The 22,569-nt window shown below is 35.8% G+C and overlaps 1 protein-coding gene across 3 annotated transcripts in view; it reads left to right on the plus strand.

The window, feature by feature from the left end:
• Positions 1–15,741, plus strand: part of LOC145690706 (uncharacterized) — a 77,044-nt gene extending 61,303 nt beyond the window's left edge. For 2 of the 3 annotated variants that reach the window (XM_081765868.1, XM_081765870.1), the window contains exon 2: positions 14,858–15,741. In XM_081765868.1, coding sequence (XP_081621994.1) covers positions 14,858–15,541 — 684 coding nt within the window. In that variant the 3' untranslated portion in view covers positions 15,542–15,741. Of the gene's footprint in view, positions 1–2,344; positions 2,858–14,857 lie in introns of those variants that run through there. The other variant, XM_081765869.1, reaches the window with a different exon arrangement.
• Positions 15,742–22,569: the final 6,828 nt, after the last annotated feature.

Genomic DNA, 22,569 nt, shown 5'->3' on the forward strand with positions numbered 1-22,569 from the left:
CAGATTATTGAATAACAAATTTGCAAAACAAATAAATAGAAAGGATAATATTAATTATAGTAATACATATTGATGCTTGTTTTGCAAAAGTCATATTGAAACAGGGATTACTGAACAACTTAATTTTTAATTTCACACATGCTATTAAATGTATTTTATTACTCTTAGAAAATGAAAGACAGTAAATACTACAAGCATATGCTATGGTACGACATTTATGGGGCGTTTACACTTAGTCGATTTGCGTTCGATTCAGTTGAATTGACGTCACTTTCAACTTAATCGACCGTGTAAACGGGACTTCAACTTAATCGCTTGTTGATCGAAGGCGACTAATCGACTGTCAACTGAATTAAAAGACGTTCTATTTTCTGTGGTTGAAATAATTGAACACATCCATCAATCTGATTCGGCCTAGTTGCTTCGATTTAGTGGCAAATGCAGCGAGTCGATTTAGTCGTGCGACTAAATCGACTAAGTGTAAACGCCCCATTAAAGAAATATTTGCTTTTGCAACTTCCCGAAACATATTCGTTGCCATTAGGTGCAGTTTTTCACTTTCTTGGAGCACATGAAAACACAACAATACTTAGATTCACTCCATACTCCAGTTATACGAAATAACACTAAAACCTAGAATTATGTTGAATTCAATAAATTTAATTGTATATACACTCGTACACCCCTAACACCCACTTCACTCATATATTACACTACAAAACAATGGAAAAGATAGAAGTTGTTTCTTATTACACTATTTTCCCTTACTTTAGAAAGAAGAAAAGACATTTTAGGAGCTGCCAATTTTTGTGCACTTAAAAAATAATTTGTGAAATACTTTTGTTTTCTTCTTTTGCGAAATGCTCTCTGAATTAGTTTCAAAGCGGCTGACTAACATATCGAGCCCTTGTAAAAAGTGAAAGTATGCTGAAATTGTTGTGCTCCAATTGGTTAATTTTGGGGTTATTTTCTGTGGCAATTAAAACGCAATTCCAGTTGTTTTCTGTACTCCACGGGAAGACAGCCAATACGTACTCACGGAACGGCAAATATATGGCACCATTTTATCTATGAACCAATAATACATACAAAAACTTCTAAATGAAACTATATACATTAATGGGTTACTTAAAAAAAGTGCGGGGGCAACTGCCCCCCTTTGCCCCCCCTAATCGCCGCCCATGAATTAGACACATGGTTCTTATAATTTGGTAGATAAAGTAAAGACATGGAAATAAATTCCTTCCCGGGAATTTATATGCCAGGGAAAAAAACCGGAAATATTCCCATTTTTTATTTTCCTTCCCACCGGGAATATTCCCACTGCCCATCACTAACCGTAACCCAGGTCCGTAGCCAGCCCCAAAATGTAAGGGGGGAAGGGCGATAGAAGTTCGGGGAGACCGATCCAACCATATTATAGTTCATCGTCATATTATAGTTAATTTGCACGCCTACCGTAAATATTTTAGGAAGAGGCCAGTAAAAATTTAGGGGGGTGCCCTCTTGTGCCCCGTTGATACGGGCCTGTCGTAACCCCACATAAGAAATGTAGGAATATGGACAATTACATTAGCGTTCAACAGGCACTTGTGATCAGGAATCGAACCAGAAATCCTTGGGTAAGAGGTGAGTGCTTTACCTGTTTTAACATGTATTTCTACTTTTTTGTTCTTTGCTCAATGAAATTAGACTTATCCTATCGTGATGCATCGTTCGATAACAGACTACAAGGCTATTTATTACCAGTCGCGAGGGTCGCGACCAACTACGAACTCGTCCCAATATCCTGAATTCGTTGCTTTTTTTTTTTTTTTTTTTTTTTTATCGTTGCCATAATATCTTCTGAAGGGATTAGGGATTTAGATTTCTGGGATTTCAGCATTTATATGGCCATTTAGCCTGCCACGTTTGAGTGATGACCTCCTTCAGCGAGCACACTATCCGCGGAAAGGGAAGTAAGGAAGCAGACTGGGACCTGTAAGTTAGGTACCACCCCCGACATTTAGCTGGTGCGAATGAGGAAAACCCAAGAAAACCTCATTCAGGGTAGCTGGCTTGAAAAAACGTTTTACGCTTTTTCGACCGAGTGCCCCCACCGGGAATCAAACTCGGGTCAGCTTGCACGAAGGCGAGAGCGTTAGCGACTTCGCTACGCGTAGCTACTCAAGCTGAAGGGAGAAAGTTCAACAAAAGACTAAGAACGAAAACTCATCCTTCTCATTCCATAAAAGCCCAATACATATTAAAGCAAATGAAGAAGTGTTCCTGTTAGGTTTTTCCAACAGGCTTCTTCCAGCAATTCCACAGCCCTTCTTCTTCTCACACAAATAGTTGAGAAATAAAACTCGTACGAGAATGTTGTTGTCCCTTTCGCGATCGAAGCAGACAAGGCAAGCCGCAAGCGTTGGGGGTCGAGATTACACGTTGCAAGTTGCTTGCGTTGCCGCGTTTTAAATGCAGCAAGTGGAACCTGTTTCGTGTGCGACTGAGAACAAAGACACATTTGACAAAACTTATTATCTATATGATGTGGACAAGAGACGAGATATTTCAGCTAATTGCTTTGTATAAAGCAAGTCCAGAGTTATGGAATAAAACTTGCGAGGAATACAACATGAAAGAGAAAAGGGAATTAGCTTGGAATCGAATTGCCAGAGCACTGAATACTAGTGAAGTGGAAATAAATAGAAAAATAAAATCTTTGCGCAGTCAATTTTCAGCAGAATATAGAAGAGTTGCTATAGCGGAGGCGAATGGTTTTGAGGGAAAAACCAAGTGGGCCTATTTTCAGGCTATGAAGTTTCTTGCCGGTGTCATGGACTTCAATATAACTCTTCCTCAATGCAGTGAAGAGGTAAGCTCTAACAGTTTTCTAATGTTATTTATAAACGGTAGATGTCTCAGTGTGTCAAGCTGATTTTAGTCAAGGTAATAGTTGTCGCTACCTGCTTTATTGCTTGCTTGCCTGACACTAATACAGTAGGTGTCGCTAGCGTACAAGCAATATGCAAATTTAAAATTATTGCGACGATTTAATTGCAATTTAAACTACATTGTCTCAATTTAATTATTTTAAAATAGAAAAGCCATATATTTAAATTTGAGCACCAATATTTGTTTATCTCTACAGTAATATATAACGATTTAATTGCAATTTAAACTGTATTGTTTCAATCTAATATTTCAAAATGGAAATTGATTATACTCAGTGGTGCCCACCCCCTCATGTCCATGACGTACCCCCCTCAATTGTCTATCCGTAGGTGTTCTTCCATGAAAAAAAATCTTTTCGTTAATTTTTACACCCCCTCAAACATTTATATAGATTTTAACCCCCCAAATATTTCAATGACGCAATTTGCGTCATAGCCCCCCTTTGTGGGCACCCCTGTTATACTGAACATGATCTTGCTTTCCTGTTTATTATTAGGAGAAGGCCCGTAACCATATGTTAGCTTGGAGCTGGTGGGCAATCTTAAAAAAAAAAAAAAAAAAAAAAAAAAAAAAGTTAAATGTAAACAAATTGAGATTTCAATTAACCTATAGTATACAGCAGGAGCTCAGGCGCAACAACCAGTATATGAGAATTTGAAGACTCATAAAAGTCTTAGCGGTAAATAATAATAATAATAATAATAATAATAATAATAATAATAATAATAATAATAATAATAATAATAATAATAATAAAAGTTAGGAGCTTGCTCTAACTATAAAAGAGAAAAAAAGCTTAGCTCATATACTACAGCAGCGGTTTCAAACTTTTTGCAGTTTAGGCTCCCCTCAACCACCAAAGTCTGAACCCGCCTCCCTTGTCAAAAATGGCATGTGTCCCTAAAAGAAAGATTATCACGATGATAAACTATGTTTCATTTATTAATCACTAATGGAAATATTAACACAGGTGATCTACATTGTATACACTGACAAAGTCTTACACCTTTTAATGTTATTAGCCGGTGTTAATAATTATAAATTCTGGTAAGTCAGATATTTATGTTAAAAATGAATAATACGAACAGAGAGGGAATTTACATAACAAAAAACGATACATTTAAATGTTAAGCAAAGATGTACGGTATGAGCTTGTTTTGAGTCTCAGAATTTATTAAGTCTCGGTAGATATTTCGAAATGACAAGACGTATCTCTTTCTGGAGATTTAGTTTTGACCTATATTTGATCACCGCCATGACTCAAAATCCGATTTCACAGGGATAGGAAGTTGCAAAAGGAAGGAGCACGCGCAAGGCCTTCTTGTAATTCTGGATACTCAGTGATGTAATGCTAATTTTTTAGGTAGGTACTATATATAATTGTTATTACAGGAGTTGAAAGTAGAAATAGAAACAAGCTAGAAAAAGTTTATTACACGGAAGTCGAAAGTGGGTTTCCTTTCTTAGTTCCGCGGAAAATTGCAGAAAATTGAATGAATTACGAGCATTAATAGCGCAAAGACTAACATTTTTAGAAGAAACAGTATGGTGAATTTCAGACGAAATCATACTTCCATTTCCGAAAAATGTCACATTCAAAATATTCGGGAAGTTACACAATATTTAATTAAACCTTGTCCCATTCAATCCACAATCATCTGAGAGATCTTAACTTAATTTGTAAAATTACAGTATCTACTTTCCCCATTCTCTTGAACATGGTATTTCCTGTCAACACAAGTGTGTTTCCTCTTAAATTCACCATACTGTTTCGCCTAACACTATCAGTCTTTTCGTTGTTAATGCTCAGAGTTCAATTTTCTGCACTTTCCCGCACTCATAACTCTGAAAGGACTCAACTTTCAACTTTGGTGCAATAAACTTTTTCGCTTGTTTTCGTGTTTACTGGTGGTTTCTACCTTTTGAAGCATTCTTTTTACCAAGTCATTTTAAATAAACTTTTCTTTTCTAGAAAGTAAATGAGAACACAGTTCTCAAATGAGGGAATCAAGCATTTTACTTTATGCTTTATTTTGGAACGTATGCTTTATTATGCTCTTAAAATATCAAACTTGCATACACATAACTATCAAAACTAGAAATAAAGTACCAATCATGAGTGAAATATTCTGTAATGCTTTTTAAAGCTTTATGGTTGCCCTACCAATCAGTGTTTCTTCATTTAATACTAATGAATTTAAACTTATCAGATAGTTATATCTTAGAAGTTACGGAATATCCTTGCTTATAGGCAACCATACTGGCTCTTTGCGCGTATCAGTTGCATAACAACCTCTGGATATGTGTATGAAAATGAAATGAAATGAAATTTTTGAGTTTCACGTCCCAGGTAAAGGAGACGGTGATGATGAGCAATAAATGAAATGGTGGAATTAAGAAAGTGGGAGGAAATTGGGAAACTGAGAAAACCCACGCACACGGTGGGTATGTGTATGAGGTAACAAGAAGAAAATCTTAATGGAAATCTGCAAGGCTAAGAAAAAGATTACCTTCAGTATTAGAGATTAATTTAAGACCTCAATTGGCTCTCTGCTAAGTCAGGCTGTAGAAGTGGTTGTACTTCAAATTTGAGGCCAATTTTTAGCTGAATTAACCCTGGTGCCAAGTTAGAGTCAGGTAGTATCGGTATTCCCATCTAAAACTTTAGTTCAATAATTTACTTCGATTCAAAGTTTCCCGTCAGCAGTGATTTACAAAGAACTCCACGCATTAGGGAGGTCGTGGGTTCGATTCCCACTGCCGAGCATCCTGACTAGGGTTTTCCTCAGTTCTACCAGGCAAATGCTGAGATAGTACCTATTAAACAGGCTGGCCGATACCTTCCCAAATTGTGGGGCCGCGGTGGCTCAGTGGTACAGTGTTCATCTCTGGTCCGTCGAGTCCTTGGTTTGATCCCAGCTCGCGCCAAGTGAACTTTTGTGGACAAACAGCGTGTGCGTAGGTTTTCTCGGGTCTCTCCCGTTTCCTCCCACTTCCTTCATTCCACAATTTTCATTCATTTATTGTCATCACCCGTATCGTTTAGTCTAGCCGTGGGATGTAGAACTTAAAGATTTAACTTTTTTCTTCCCAAATCATTTCCATTGTTATTATTGTTAGATAGCCAGTATAAAATGGCTTCTGAGCGGTATGTGGTGATTGTTAAATGAGTAAAATAAAATAAAATAAATATGCACCCTGGGAAAAAGGAAAAGTACCTAAAGATAAAAAATGCTTTCCTCCTAAAACTCTTTTTAAAAGAAATAAAAGTGGTAAACTAAAAAGAAATGGGAGCTTTTCCACTTTATAAATTCAAATCTGAATCTTTAGTTTTTAAAATTAAAACCAAGGAAGCAAATAAGAAAACCCGCAAGTCTAGCTCCTCTACGTAGATTACAATTTCCGTGATCAGACATTTTCTCAGATATTGAAAGGTATTTCATGACTGTTTAAGAGCACATTGTCAGATAAAAGGATTTGAAAAGGACGCTGCATGTACTTATAAGCTGATGTACTATTCCAGCATTCGCTTAATCTGTCAAAGAAAAGCTTGGAAAAACCAGTGAGGATGGCTGAATATCGATTATTTAAAAATAGAATTATTCAAACAGCTGTTTACAGCTAAATTTAAACCTGGGACCGTTCACACCGATGTAAATTCCAATAATAATAATAATAATAATAATAATAATAATAATAATAATAATAAACCGGTCAAGAAGATGTGAAAAAACCTTTGCAGATCAGCTATCCTAAGCGAATTTTTTCTTTATTCATACCAGACAAATATCGGGATGCTACCTAACTTATAGGCAGCAGGTAGCCTCATTTCCAATACCTTTAAAAGAACGTTATCCCTCTGATACCTTCGTCATCAAGCCGGAGATGCCATAACAACCTTTATAATATGAAATAAATACATAAACTTACGTCTTTCTCTGAAGTAGTAGCTGGCAAATTAACATGTTCATTGGATTTTTCTTCCCTATTTATCGATGCCTTTGCTTTTACATTTTTGTCAGCGGAATTTCCAGAGTTGTTCTCTCTTTTTCCTTTTTAACCACATTTTCTAACACCTTCTTGGACATCTTAGAAACTGCGAATCAACTCTTAATTGGTCAACCCAAACTACTAAGCAAATATTTTGGAAGTGGCGGCTGCACTGAAATGGTCAAAGATTGCTGTAACATGCTCATATGCTACAAGTTTTTCCTGACTTTTCTTTCCTACCCTCTTCTATTAACAAATTTTCTTCAAATATTTTTTTATATGAACGAAAATGAAACAACAAAAGAAAAATGTTTATTTTTACTCCTACCCCCTTTTTTTTTTTGCCCAGTAGGTTACGGAAAAACTACTACTAATATTAGCTGCTGTGTATTTATCGAAATCAATCGCCGCTTTCTTTGATGTCAATTGCGGCTACAAATGAGCAGTACTAATCCGAAGTTCGCTATTGTAGTTGATGGTATTGGGAACGATGGTGAATGCGACAAACTAGACTGACGATAGGTCACGTGTTTTGTTATTTTTGTGGAGGTCAGCTATTTCTTGGCGTTTTCGGAATCTCCTTCCGCGATTAGAAAGCAACTGGTTCCATCCCGTATTGCCTCACTCAAATTGTATCCAATTCGCAAATTTTAAATTTGGATCAAAGAGGGAGTGAAAAGTGTGTCATTTCTATGTCAAAACAGATCAACTTCAATGTCACTACATGAATATAGATCCTAATCCTCACTCTCCTCGAAATCGGTTTTTAAAAAACCGAAAACCGGTTTTCGAAAAAAGTGAAATTTCATAAAACAGAAATGTCAGTTTTAAAAACCGAAACCCACTTTCGCGGTTTCGGATTTAAAAACCACTTTTGCGGTGTCGGTTTTGAAAACCGCATTTGCAGTTTCCGTTTTGAAAACAGCTTTTACGGTTTTCAGAAAATCAGTTATCTCAAAAACCGAAAACCGCATAAATGTCACAAAAATTCGACAGCACTACTCCTCACTACTCAACTCTATCTCTCACTGATCTTTTGAAACAGAAGAGTTTCCAATAAAAACATTCGGAAACCCAGCTTGGCTTTATGTTATTATAATACCAGATGTCAGCTTTCAGTCAGCACATGTGACATCTGCTGGAGGTTCAAAGTACTGGAGGTTCAAAGTGCTGTTTTGCATTGTAGAAGGTATTCTCAGAAAATTCGATTTCCACACCCCGAAAACGCAAACATTTTAAAAGAATTTAGACATCATTTGCAGCAACAACCGGACGACCAGCTGTTAAGTGAGACTTTTTTGTTTTTAAATACAGTGCATGAAAAGCAGTTGTTTGTTCCAGTGAAGTGACTCTACCATAGATCGAATGTAGCGTATACCCGCGTACTTCCTAAACGTTAGGTGGCTGTACGGTAGTTTCCAAAAATTAGAGGTGGGTATACGCCGTATACCCGCGTATACCCTCCATTACATCCCTGCGGCGGGATACTCATTCCTCATTGAGCTCCATAATTTAGGCAACGTTGTAGAGAGAAACTTGGTCTTCAATGCTGTCTGAAGAGAGATCAATGAGGTGTTCCTCTTCTCTGGTGGTGAAATTTGGTGGATTCCCTGCGTTGAGTGGGTTCACGGCCCAGTTGTGCTGTGTGTCCTCTGGAAAGTACTTCTCAAATTAGACATAAAGCTGTGTTAAGAAGACATATTGTTCTACAGAGATTAATAGAAGATCATTAGTATCCATCTAAGAAGCATTATACACGTTTAAGCCAAAGGTGAAAGTGTCATCCCTGATCGTATATGAAACAGAAGTGATACAAAGGCTTAGTCCATTACGTATTACTAAAGAAGAAGGGTATAGACTTAAGTATGCGTGTTGCATTATAAAGATGCTCCATTGCAGGATCATAAAAAAAAAAAAAAAAAAAAAAAAATGGCGCCTTCTCTTACAACCTTTGGTGTCTCCCCAGGGTGGCGCGCCGCACAGTTTTGAAAACCCATGTACTACAGTATTCGCTCCGAGTCGTGAATCTTGACTTAGATCTAACGATTTCACCACCCAATAGAGTGCGAGGGTGTGTTCCGGTCGTCAACCCCCACCCATCGAATTTCGTCAGTGACAGTACAGTGTTGTCGGATTGGCGCCAAGTTCCGTTTTGTTAATTTTTGTTGTTGTTGTTGGTTTATATTTTCATTGTTACTATTCGTGTTACTATTATGGTTTTAAAATAATTGTTACAGTGGTTATTGTTGTGCAGTGTTATTATTGGTTATTTTTAAATACTCATTTACTGTATCGGAGCTCAAGCAAAATATTTCTAATGTTTGGTTTAGGGTCCAAGGTTCACAACTCGGCGCGAGTACTTATAATTCTTGTACACAGATTTCTGAAGTTGTATTAAGCTTTCTCCCCTCAGCATTCAGCGATGCAACAAGGCTAGTTGTCGCCCGGGACAAGAACTCGCCTTAGCCCCCCCCCCCCCCCCCGAAATCCATTTTTTCTTCAAGTAGTAAAGCTTGATTTCAAATTGCAGTACATAATTTAATTTTTAGTATAAATAAACACACCAAACTAATTAGTATTTGATCGCCAAATAATCTATTCGTAGCATGTTTGCCACATTCTTATAATCTTATCATAATAACTGCAAATCATTATTTTTTCCCAACTATATCGGGATGTGCATAGAGTGTAGAATGAATCAACAGTATGTTACTTTAGAATAGAATATTTAATTATGACAAACGGTCAAGCTGTTGTCTCAAGTATTATACTCGGACAGTTTGCAAATCTCTTAAATCGATGTAAGTTAAATGAAAACACAAAAACCGGACTTTTCGGGGTCTTCTGGCTGCAAAGGTTCTTACAATGTCCTAAAAAGATAGCTTTAAAACTAACTTATGCTCTAATGCAGTGCTATTCAACCTTTTTTCTCGCGTACCCCTAGACACAGTTTGCCATCCAATTGAGTACCCTGAAGCTGTTTAATAAGTTCATTTCAATTTAATTTCTTATAAACTTAATACACATGTTGTGTTGATTTAAAAAAAAAAAAATGGTGGAGGGGCAAATAGATATCCAACAAAAGGACGATCAGTGTGCCAATCGAAAGACTATTTACAAGGAGATAAAGTGCATATCCGAAAAAATTAACATAGGAAATTTCAAAACATATGGGAAACATCCAGTTCTGCTGAGAGGTATTTTCCCCTCATCATCTCTAACAATTCGCACACTGAGGACAATGTTAAAAATTCAAAAATTAAGTAACTTTAGGATATACTACATGCATTTTCTCCAACTATGATCATTCAATAAATATTGTAAATATGCTTGTTTTAGGATTACGTAGCCCTAGAAACATGTTCGCGTACCCCCAGGGTATGCGTATCCCCGATTGAATAGCAATGCTCTAATGGATATAATCCTAAGATTGGTGAGTCGTTGTTGTCCTGTTAAGTTTCTGACACGGGAGGGTCCTACAAGTTGTCGCTAAAATCTGATTGCCGCATAGCACATCTGATAGAGAATCATGAGAAATAAATATGAGCAAAATTTAAGGTGCTATGGGCCAGAAGGATAAGAGCTACAGGGCTTCAAAATATGAATATCCAAAGAATTATATCATGGAATTATGTACGTTTAAAGTAAATATCTTGAAAACCGTTAAAGCAATCAAAACAAAAGTTGCACAGTATAATGAGAACAAAATTCCCTATCGAAAACCATAAACATTGTTGCCATAGGTGAAGCAGTGTTGCCAACTCAGCATAAAAATATTATAAATAGCACTATATACAAGTGGGCACATATTTAAAATGTACTATTATCAGTAAACATAACACTGGAGCGTAGTGGTACAGCCTTGCGCAAGCGACACCTTTCTACAAAGATATAGCGACGTAAAACTAAAGCAATAAGTTTATTTTCCAATAGTGGCTCAGGTTGCTTTGGTGCAAAAATAATTAAGGGAGGTGGCAAGCCTCAAAGTTCCCTGGAAATTATTTTGTACTACAATCCATTGTGACTTGAAGCAATAGCAATAATAGTTTCTTTAAATGAGATGCTAACGAATTTTAGAAACAGCTTTCCCCGCTGATACAGTGGTTAGCGCATACGCCTTTGATGCAGATAGCCCCGGGTTAGATTCCTATTGGATGAGCGTTAAAAATTTGAACGTATTACGATAGTTCAAATTATACGTTAATCTATAGCTCTACGTCTTATAAGTCTCTCTCTGCTGAAAGAGACACTAAACTCAAAAACAAAACAAATCAAACATAATAGTGTCAGAATCACCTGCAGCATTTTTTCCGAGGAGCCAAGAAACTGACACACACGTGAAGTCGCGAATGTAACACAATGATGCACATAATACGTAATTATGATCGACGGACACTGTATATCTTTATTAACCACAATAAATATATTAATCACTGTAGTTGGTCTGGAAGAACTGAACTCCTTTTGAAAATCTGGAAGCAATACTTGTCCCCTGCTGCGGGTACCCATGAACACAGTGTAATATAAACACTCAGATAGATAGATAGAGAGAGAGAGAGAGAGAGAGAGAGAGAGAGAAAGAAAGAAAGAAAGAAAGAAAGAAAGAAAACTCACTTCTACTTCTCAAAATGTGTTTTAAAAAATCGTTCTTCAAAGACATGTTATAGAAATTTAACATTTTAAAGAGGGAGATTGAAAGATGGTTTAAAATAAACAAGAAAATAGCGATGTGTCTGCACTCACAAATCTACCTTAAAATAAATTAGACTGGCAATCCTGTAATAGAATCCCCACAGTCTTTCGAAGAATTCTACAGAGCGAGTATTTGGCTCTTCATTTGCGTGCGGCAGATACTCCTACGCTTTCGTAGGTTGCAAGAAATATGAATCCAATACAGTGATAATATTCAAGGTTCCGGTAGACGCTAGGCGATCTATCTATCTACATGAACGCAGGTTCTAGTAAAGGATCTAGTTTTAACGGAAAAAAATCGAAAAAGAAATTATAGGAAATTTTAAGTTAGCAAAGATCTAAATTTAACCCATGTAAAGTTCTAAAGGGTAGATGCTGTCTACATTGTCACTGCACTTCAGTGGGGGATCTAGGGGGGGAGGGGGAGATCGGGACGATCGCTCCCCCCCCAGAAGAGGAAACTTTCTTATTTTATACATATAAATAAAACCCATCCCAGAGATTGAAGCTGTTAAAAGTAGCTCTAAGTAGAAGTATGATAACCCACCGCCCCCCAAGTAGTCGGTCCTGGATCCGCCCCTGCTGCTCTTCCAAGCCTCACCACTGGTCACAAAATAGGTGTAGAAAGTCTTCACACTTATGTTCTGGACACAGCAAATTTTATTGTGGAGAAGTGGTAGTCTATCCCCCAAACTACATAGAAGGTACTCGCTTATGGCTCAGCTGTAATTAAACACATGTTAATTGAGATCCACCAACTGACTGAAGAAACCTAAGAAAGGGAAGGAACAAAGAGTTCGAAGCGTACATTGTTATTTTCGAGAATAATAGATCCAAACAGGGATGGCGTGTGTCAATGAAAACTTTACCAATGACCTACTATGACTCACTGTGACCCACTCCGATCCACCATCCTCCATGACCCACTCTGTCCTACCACCTACCAAAACCCATCGTCATCAACTCTGATCCATGATCCATGCCTTCCTCTAACTGCATAAAGAATTTACACTTGTAATAAAACAAGGCTTTGAAATTATCACTAATTGCTCAAATACCGCTTTGTTACAATACCGGTGGACCTGACCTTCAGTATATAAAATGGTAAAGTGTTTGTCATGGACCAAATTACAATGAATTTCAATTAAATTATCATATATAATTATTTTCTTGTTGAATTACATATACTTTTCAGTGGAAAAGGAATGAAATTTGAAAGTCTCAAATCAAGGTAAAGTAGGCCCAAGGATGTTATAAAATAGAGGATATGCCCATACCTATCTCCTATCTTCATCATTTGAACGCAATGAAGAAAAAAAAAAAAAAAAAAAAAAAAAAAAAGCGAGCATTGTCTGAACCGGCACATCTGATTGGTTACTCTCGTTTCCGCCATGATTGTTGGCTCGAAACATTGCATTCTTAGTGATGCGGAGTGGGCAGAGTAGATGTGGCGAAGCTGTGACGTATGGCTTCACGATTTTGACGTATGGACAGATCCTCTATTATATAACATCCTTGAGTAGGCCATCGTAAAGGGAGACAAAACTTGCAAAATTCGACTATGTCTCATAAACCAAGTAGTAAGTCGTATTGCTATTATTACAATTGCAAATATCGATATCCAAAAGTATCTGATTTTTTTTTCCCCCTCTTAGATATACTCATCTTAGGTAAGTAAATAGAAACAAATGAAAAGGATGAAAAATGGAGGTCTTGAAAGTAAACCATAGACAAATTCACCAATGTTGAGAAGATTTTGTCTACAATGTATTGAGGAGAGTAGGTCGTACCGGTAGTGGATCAGAGTGGGTCATGGATGGTCACGGTGGGTCGTAGTGGGTCACCTGTCACCCACGACCCACTGACCCACCAGGGACGGCTTTAGGACTTTAATTTTGGGCAGGCCCGATCCCTTGCTTATGGATACATATACGGTACACATTTGATTGATTAATGACAGTAGGAAATTATTTTTACAGTTGTGGTTGATGCTATTTGTTAAATAATTGTCTACCATTAATATAAATAGTGTATAATATATTTAGTATTTATTGTATTTTTTTACTGTTTATATAGGTCCTATCTGTCAAAATTTTTGCACACCGGTCTACCCGCTAAAGCCGCCACTATGACCCACTTTACCCACGAACCTCTGATCCACTCCATCTCTGGTTCTAGAAAAGAAATCATTGAATTCATTACTTATTTCATCAGACCTGATGATTTCAAGCTTCCAGAGAACCGTGAAAGAACAAACTTTGATATCAGAAAGATTCAAAGATGTTCTGTCAGAAAATTGGATTCAGTTAGTTCTACACAAGAACAGTGGGTCGGATCAAGGGCGCCGATCCCAGGGGCGCCCTTCCCCCCAAAGCTCATGTGGGCCCCCTATTGTATTTATGAATATACAATATTTGGCATAATTTGAACGCAATTTATCTTAAAATCCTTATATATATAATATACCTTTTGCATCTGAATGCCCCCCCCCCCCAATTTACAGAGAAATCGGCGCCCTTGAGTCGAAGAGCAACTCCGAAACTGGAACTTCGATTTGACAAGAATTCAAGTTTTGTACGTACAGTTAGAGAAGAGGAATGTTTTAACTTTTGTAAAATCATGTTTAAATCGTTAAAAATGTGACTAAAACTATTTACCAATGCATATACCTGTTTTCATTACCGTTTAAAAAGGAACAAATCTCAGAAATATTTTTTTCTCGAAACTCGATTTAGCCCAACTATGAGTCGATTCTAATATTGATCTCCATAGAGCAGAAACGAGAATAGAAGGTGAAACTTAATTCTATATACATGGAATCGGGATTTCTAGAATAGATTTGAACTTAACTCTTTTTTTTTCCTACTCACATTGGAAGTAGTAAAGTTTACTACATGATCCGGTTTCGATATTGGTTTCTATATAGTAATAATTACGAGAGATAACGAGAAACTGTTTTGGTATGCTTTCAGCATCCAAAGAGCAAAATCTATCTCTGATCTTATCACTCTTTTGGAACCTGAAGTTACAAGATCCTCTACTTTGTTTCACGTTTGAATTCACATAGTTTGAAAGTCTGCCACAGTTTCACACTTTGAAACAAAACTAGCTTTTATTCATTTATAATACAATTGTTTTTACGATATCTTACATGTGTATACATTTTTTTGGGTGTTTTTCCTCTATTTATGAAAACTTATTTTAATATGCTTATTTTTGCTTCTTTTCAATGTTATAGAGTACTGCGGCCACCTTGACGTTCACATCTGCAAGTGAAGATGAAACTACTCAACAATCTGAGAAGCCAAACCAGAAGTCTGAAGAAACTACAGTCCATTGTGAATCTCCGCCACCGCCTTCTCCATCCCCCTCCCCTTCGCCGGATTTTCTATCTTCTAGCCCCGTTCCCGAAGAAACCCAATTCATTAAATGTGATACTCACCAAAGTATTCCAACTCCACATCAAGATATACCTTCAAGGAATTGCGACACGGTGAACGAAAACCTTAACGTGTCAAGACCAAATGTGAAGCCAGTTAGGTCGCGATATTCAGCGCCAATACAGGAGAAGAGAACAAGAAACGTGGACTCCTTTGAAAGACAACCGACTAAAAGACCGAGAATCAACAACGGGTACGTCGACGTGGAAGAGCCTAGACAGTCAGTACATAATAATTCATTCAGTGTGCAACGTTCAACAGACGATGCTCAAATTTTTGGAGATTTTGTTGCGTCTGAACTTCGCCAAATACATTCCGAAAAGTACCGTCGTAAGCTACGGCGTCTTATTCAACAAGCAATTATACACATTAGCGAATTGTATGAAATGGACAGCACTCCTAACTCGGAAGTAAATAGCTCAAATATTTCTTTGATAGAAAATCCTACTCCTGAGTTTGTTACTGTGAACATGAAAGACTAGACAATTATGTAATAGAATAACGAGGAAAATTCATCAGTGCCTGCAAAAAGTTTTGCAATACTCAGGTATCTTTTAAAAGATATAATGTCCATAAAATAAAGGAAGGCGATTTAAAACTTCATATATCCTTTAGACAGTCGAAGAAGAAACAGTAATATTACACGAAAACAGAAAACAAATACCCTGCTGTCCAAACACAACTGAGTATTTCAACACTTTTTAATGGGACTGAACTAAACAAAAATAAGCATAGACTGATTTTGACATATTACATATATTCATTATTATGCATATACAACCTTTTATATACCTCATGTTTTAAATTCATATGTAGAAATATACACTTTATATTCATTTTTATATAAACAAGCACTTTTACTTTAAATGTTTCCCGTCCGGATGGCATGATTGCACTTTCTGAGGTATTAGACTGGTATAGTTGTGCGGTATAAGGCATTAGACGGACATAATCGAGCGATGTAAGGTATCAGGTTAACATGGCGAGCAGTCTAAGGTGTTAGCTGGCATAGTTGGACAGTCTAATGTATCAGCCTCTTATAATTGAACGCTCTTAAGATATTTGGTTGGCATGATCGAATTGTTTGGGGCATTGGTTCTCAACCTTTTGAAGTCTGTCATCTCAACTCAATCCACCCATGCACAAAGCTGATCCTGAAACAAAGGAATGAAAATAACATGCATCAATATAGCCAATATAAGTTTAGAAACATCCATACTGACTAACAAGAATAATGACCTGTATTAAGTACTCTTCGGAAACGGAACACCTCTCTAAATAACTCGAAAGGTGAATAATTTTTGAACACCCTGTATGAGGACACTTTCAGGAGGAGAGAGGTAATATTTGTGATTTTTCATCTCCCACAGCAATAAAGCTGTGCACCAATTTTACAAAAATCTAAGATCGTCAGGTCAGATTTTGTCATTTCAGTGGTTGATTTCACATGGAATGCCCCTTGAATATGTATGTTTGTTGGATAGTTTTTATCATTACAAAATTGATATAAAACTCAGGATATAAATGCAGAAAAATTTAGGTTTTATTAAATGACTGATGAAAAGATATATTTAAGAAGCACAGACTCTATTCACAATTTTGCAAGCGTTAGTATTATTATTATTTCTAAAAAGGAAGTGTAAACTTTTGATAATTTGTAAAATGCATAACAGCTTTCATTCAATACGAAAAAATTGACAGGTCATGAGGTCTGAAACAGTCCATAAGTAGTCTATCGCCCGGCCCTTTTTGCTCCAGCACTCCCTTTGGAAACGAGAACGACCTCTAGATGACCTTAACGTCCACGTTGAGAACCACTGGACTAAGGTATCAGGCAAGCATGGGCACGCAGTCTAAAATACTCGGCTGGCATGATAAAGCTTTCTAACTTCTGGCTAGCCTGATCACAGAGTATTAGGCTGGTATAATCGAACGGCCTAAGATATTAATTTAGAATGGTCAAGCAGTATAAGGTATTCGCCCGACATTGTCTATAGCTATCGGTCTCGGGCACTAGACTGACAATTGCAAGATTTTTCTGTATTGTGTTCAAATTCCGTTTTGTTCATAAGTATTTTATATTGTACTTTCGCCATCCATATAAATATCATTATTCATTTTTCACTGTTAGACTAAAAAGACAAACTCATAATTATAAATGCATAGCTACATACGCAAATAACTAATTTTGCTAAGTGTTAGGTTGCCGTTAATCTGTCAATATGTTTTCTACATTTAAAACGCATTGTCCAGATACTGTCAACTACGGAAACTTGTTTATTGTCAACCGTTTGATTTGTCGCCCTATTCCTTGAGTCAGAACTTTAAACAAATGAACACAATGTTAAACCTATGTTGCTATGCAGTACTCATAACACACTGTTTAACAGGAGGGTCCAAGCGCTCTTGGTTCGGTTAAATTACTCTTTCAAGGAATCAGCAAAATATCCGTTTGAGTTTATGAGTGATGAGTCAGACTCTGTGGCCTTTGGAAAAGTCTTATTTGAGAGGTAGTATTTATGTATTGGCAATACGTAAAGAGAAGTCCAAATTTTGCGATCATTTAAAGTCGCATTTCAAAAAATGTCTTCCCAATACCACTGTCTTCGTTGGTGAGTTAGTACTTAGAGTTTGTAACGGAGCTTGTTCCAGAAAGCTTTGAGTTCTGCGTCATAACATACATTGACGACGATGTCAAGCCTAACGTTTTAGGTATAAATACGCTCATAATTGAACAGTATTCGATTGATCAGATGTCCATTTTGCGAATGATATAATGGTGCCAGAAGTTTGTAGTGCACAAAGTGTGAAACCAATATAAATAACTTCAGATAAATAGAACTTAGAACTAAATATTACTGTTGATTATGTATAGGAGTAATTAAGACAGTTGGATGTAATCGGTTATGATTGGCTGAGAAACATTACGTGGTATAACATCATAGCAATCATTGCTATTTTGATTTTGGTAGGAATACTTTGGATCCCTTATACTTTCAGAATGGTGCATAAGACCACCATCCCTTTAAATATTGGAAACTGCCGAAACTAAAAATTTGGTGTAGTAGTAGATGACTGGAGTATGTACCTACCACCTCGTTCAATTTTATGGATAAATTTAAAAAAAAAAAATCAAATTTCGGAGATTTTCGACCTATTTCATTCTCTTAAATGAGGTTTTAACACATTATATGGTTATTCCATTCTCTTTCTGAAGAGACAGATAACATGGATTGTCCTTCTTAAATTTGGGAGGGGTATCTTGGCCAACACCTTACACTTGGGAATTGTCCAAAAAAAAAAAAGTTGGTGAATGTTCTCTCGGATCTACGGGTAAAAAATTACCAAGAATATATATGTTACCACGTGCTCGCCCGCCACATTGTCGATTATCGACTAATTTATCCTCTTGGACGACTTTTTATTACAACATATATGGAAGAATTTAGGGATTCATTCTCCGGAATAGGACAGGTAGCATCGTGTACTCTTCTCAAATTTCAGTAGGGTACATAGAACCATTCCTTAATTTTGGAAATTGTAAAAAAATAAAAATTAGTAATTGCTCTCAAGGATGTAAATGAGTGCCTATGTAGGTTAGCTTGGTTCACCTCTATCCTTCTACGAATAAAAAATTCCCAAAAATATAGACGTAAACAGGAGGTAATAATTTACCGGGAAATTTGACTTAGTCACACACATACATCAGTTTCATAATATAGTATAAGACGGAAAAGTTTGAATGTTGTTTCGAAAATACCATGACTTTCAAATTTTTTCAGTGAGTGCAAACATTTTTAACGAAACTTTTCAAACTAAAGTTTTAAAACAAAACTTTTAAAACAAATCTTTCCAGAGTGAAAATTTTCAAATGAAAATTTTCAACTTAAAAATTTAAACAAAGAAAATTCACAACTAAATTTGAAAAAGCATTCAAACAAAATTGGTGGATATTGTCACAAAAAAAGCTTTTCATGGTTAACCGAAAACCTTTATCGGGTTTTAAGTATTCGATTAACAAAACAAAATGTTTTCAACTATTCGATTACAGCACTAAAATTTTTAGTTAGAAAATTTTGGAAATTGTTTTAAAATCTTTTGTCTGAAAATTTTGTATCACAATTTTGAAATTTTTGTTGCACTCATACAAATATTTTTATCGAGACAATTTTTGCATTCATTGTATTTTTAGTTTCAATAATTTTGGTTGAGAAATTTGCACTAACTAAAATGTTTGTACTCACTGAATAATGTTTTATTTTAAAAGTTTTGCTTGCTACGAATTTTGTTTTAAATTTTTAATTTGAAAATTCCGTTGAAAATTTGCACACATTTTGTTTGAAATTTTTAAGAGAGTTTTAGTTCAAAACGTTTTGTATATTTTTTTTGTTTTAAGTGTATCTATATATACGAGACTCGGAGAGTATTCGTCACATTTGTCACAATTGTTTCCAATAATTCCCAAATTTAAGTAGTGAGTCGATGTAATCCTCCCAAACTGAAAGAAATGAACCATTAACTGAGACAGATTACGTGGAATAACGCCGTAAGGTTGAATGTCTTTCTGACTTCGGCAGGGGTAGCTTGATCCACCCCCAATTTTTGAGACGGGTGCATGGAAATCGCCAAACTGAAAATTTGATATGGTAGTATAGGAGCAGGTATTCCCCAAAGTTTGGTTGGTCCATTTAGTTTTTCTTTTATCGACATAAAATTGAAAAAAAAAATCAAACTTCGAGGGTTTTCGAAATTTCTATTTTATTCTTTTATATGAATCATCATCACATTATATGGTTATTAGGGTGAGCACAGAGGTCCATCCTCTTTCTTAGGACACAGATGCCATGGATCACATCTCTTAAATTTTGGAAGCATAAATTGGCTAACCTTATGATTTGGAATTTTAAAAAAATAAAAATTGGCGAATGTTCTCCTGGACTTGAACATAAATTTCTGTAAATTTGGTTGGTTTGGTTTCTCTCTTTACATGGGTAAAAAAATGGTCAAAATTACTTGCAAGAAACTTATCACGTGTTCGCCACGGGTAGATTATTAACCTAATTTGTCCTGTTGGGCGAGGCTTCATTACAACATGATCCTATGGTTGAATTTATGAACTTATTCTCTGGAATAGGACCCAAGTAGTACGGCGTATTTCACTCAAATTTCAGTAGAGGCACATAGGACCATTCCCTAAGTTTGGAAATCGTCAAAACATAAAAATTGGTAAATGTTTTTCTAGGCCGTAAATACATAACTCTTTATGGTTTAGCTTGCTTCAACTCATACCCTTCTACCGATAAAAATGTCAAAATGTATGCTTAAGTAACAAATAATATTTTAGAGGGAAATTTCACTTAGTCACTCGCATACCTTTTTTATTACACAATATGAGGCAAGAACGTTGGATGTTGTTAAGCAAAGTCCATGACTTTCAAACTATTTTCTCAGTGAGTGCAAATTTTTTAACAAAGCTTTTTAGACTAATATTTTAAAACAAAAGTTTTCAATCTATAACTTTAAAACAGTAATTTCCAACGTAAGAATTAAAACTGAAAATTTTCAAACGAAAATGGAAAAAACATATTCTAACAAAATTTGTGAACATTGTGATAAAGAAAACGTTTCACGCTTAACTGCCACATTTCTAAGTATTTGATTAACAAAATAAACGTTTTCAAATATTTGACTGCAACAATAAAAATGTTGCTTTAAATATTTTGAAAACTAATTTTTTGACTAAAAATTTTATTTAACATTTTAGTTTATATTTTACTGGCACACACAAAAATATATTTTTAAAATTTTTGTACTCATTGAATTTTTAGTTTAAAAAATGATTAAAAGTTTTGTACTCTGAAAATTTTTTGTACTTATTGAATAATTTCATGTTTTAAAAGATTCAATTTCACTAAAAAATTTACATTTTTTAAACTTTCAGTTTGAATTTTTTTTACACGTCCTCTTATTTGAATATTTTTGAAAACTTTAGTTGGGAAAGTTTTGTGTGACTTTTTTTTTTTTTGAAGCTCTAGTGCACCTCTTAAGTTTAGGAATTGTCAAAGAATAAAATTTGGTAAGTGTCCTCTAAAATTCGAATATATAATTGTAAATTTGGTCAATTCCGATTATTCAATTTTATTGGTAAAAACTTCCAATAATATACGTATATGCAATGTGCTTACCACGTGGTCGATTATTGACCTAATTTAGCTTTGATGAGTTTTATTGCATGACATTGTTATGTGGTTGAATACATGGGTTAATTATCGTACATAAGACATAGATGCACCATGTTCTGAAAACGATGACCACGTTGTTTATGGCTATTTTGAGCTAAAACTTTGCTAAATCCAACTTTTGATAGCTTCGGAAACCGTAAACCGAAGATATTAGGTTCAAAGTTTCTATACGTAAAAAAACATTTTCAATGAAAGGAAAGACAGCGAACATAGTTCTTGCATTCATAGTTGAATGAGAAAGACAAAGGAAAAAAAAAAAAAAAAGAAGCAATTTCCAACCGATATGAATGTTATTGTCTTGGAATTTCAGTTATATTTCTTCAAAATGAGCTTAGCAGAGGTGTTCGTGTTATCTCAGTGGTAAACTCGGGACTTCTAATCAGGAGATCCCGTGTTCAGTTACATTGAGTCAAACTTTTCGATATGTAATGATATATTCCTCAATTCATGAATAATTATATAAAATAATTACATTAAAATAAATCAGTTACATATATATTCATACAATTATTTCAGGACAAGCAATTATTATTTGTAAAATATAACATCTGAGAGTGGTAAGTGTTGGCAGAACGTCGGTGTATTGTATGTGAATGTTAAGCACAAAGTAAGAAACACATGTAATAGCAACACATAAATATGTGTTCTGTATTTGTCTGTAACTACTTGTCATACGGAGGTTACTTCTCACCATTATCATTACAGCGTAAGATTTACGTTCTTAAATTGTAGTCAGAGCCGTAATGAGAACCTGTGGGTATAAACGGTATAAACAGAGAAGATCGAATCGTTGTTTCAGACAGCAAGTTCAGAAAACCATGTCCAGAGCAAGTTCATGATTCTTACAATCCAATTGTGCTTTAGTAAAGAAGGCAGAACTTCTTTCCCTAGGTCTTCAGTTCAATATTCTCTTATATATTTCTCTCTTATCTTTATATATAATATAGGGATTAGACAAAAAATCTAAAAACACTTCATACAGGACATGTAAGTTTTGCCCTCCACTGTACAATACGTGTTGAGGTTGCCGATCGTTTTTTTTTAATGTGTCATGTGAACCTTCCTCTTCCGTCAGCAGTAACCAGTTCACCTGTGAGTGTCGCGGTGTGAAAGTGGTGCGGTAAAATGGGCGACCTGACAGACTTCCAAAGAGGCATGATCGTTGGTGCCCGTCTGGTTGAATCTTCAGTGGCAACAGTGGCGAACATTGTGGGGTTATCGAAAGGCACTGTGTCCAATGTCACGAGGGCATACAAAATTCATGGGCA

Source organism: Thermobia domestica, chromosome 7 (genome assembly GCF_964235325.1).
Source record: "Thermobia domestica chromosome 7, izTheDome1.hap1.1, whole genome shotgun sequence".
In the NCBI taxonomy this organism is placed as follows: Eukaryota; Metazoa; Arthropoda; class Insecta; order Zygentoma; family Lepismatidae; genus Thermobia; species Thermobia domestica.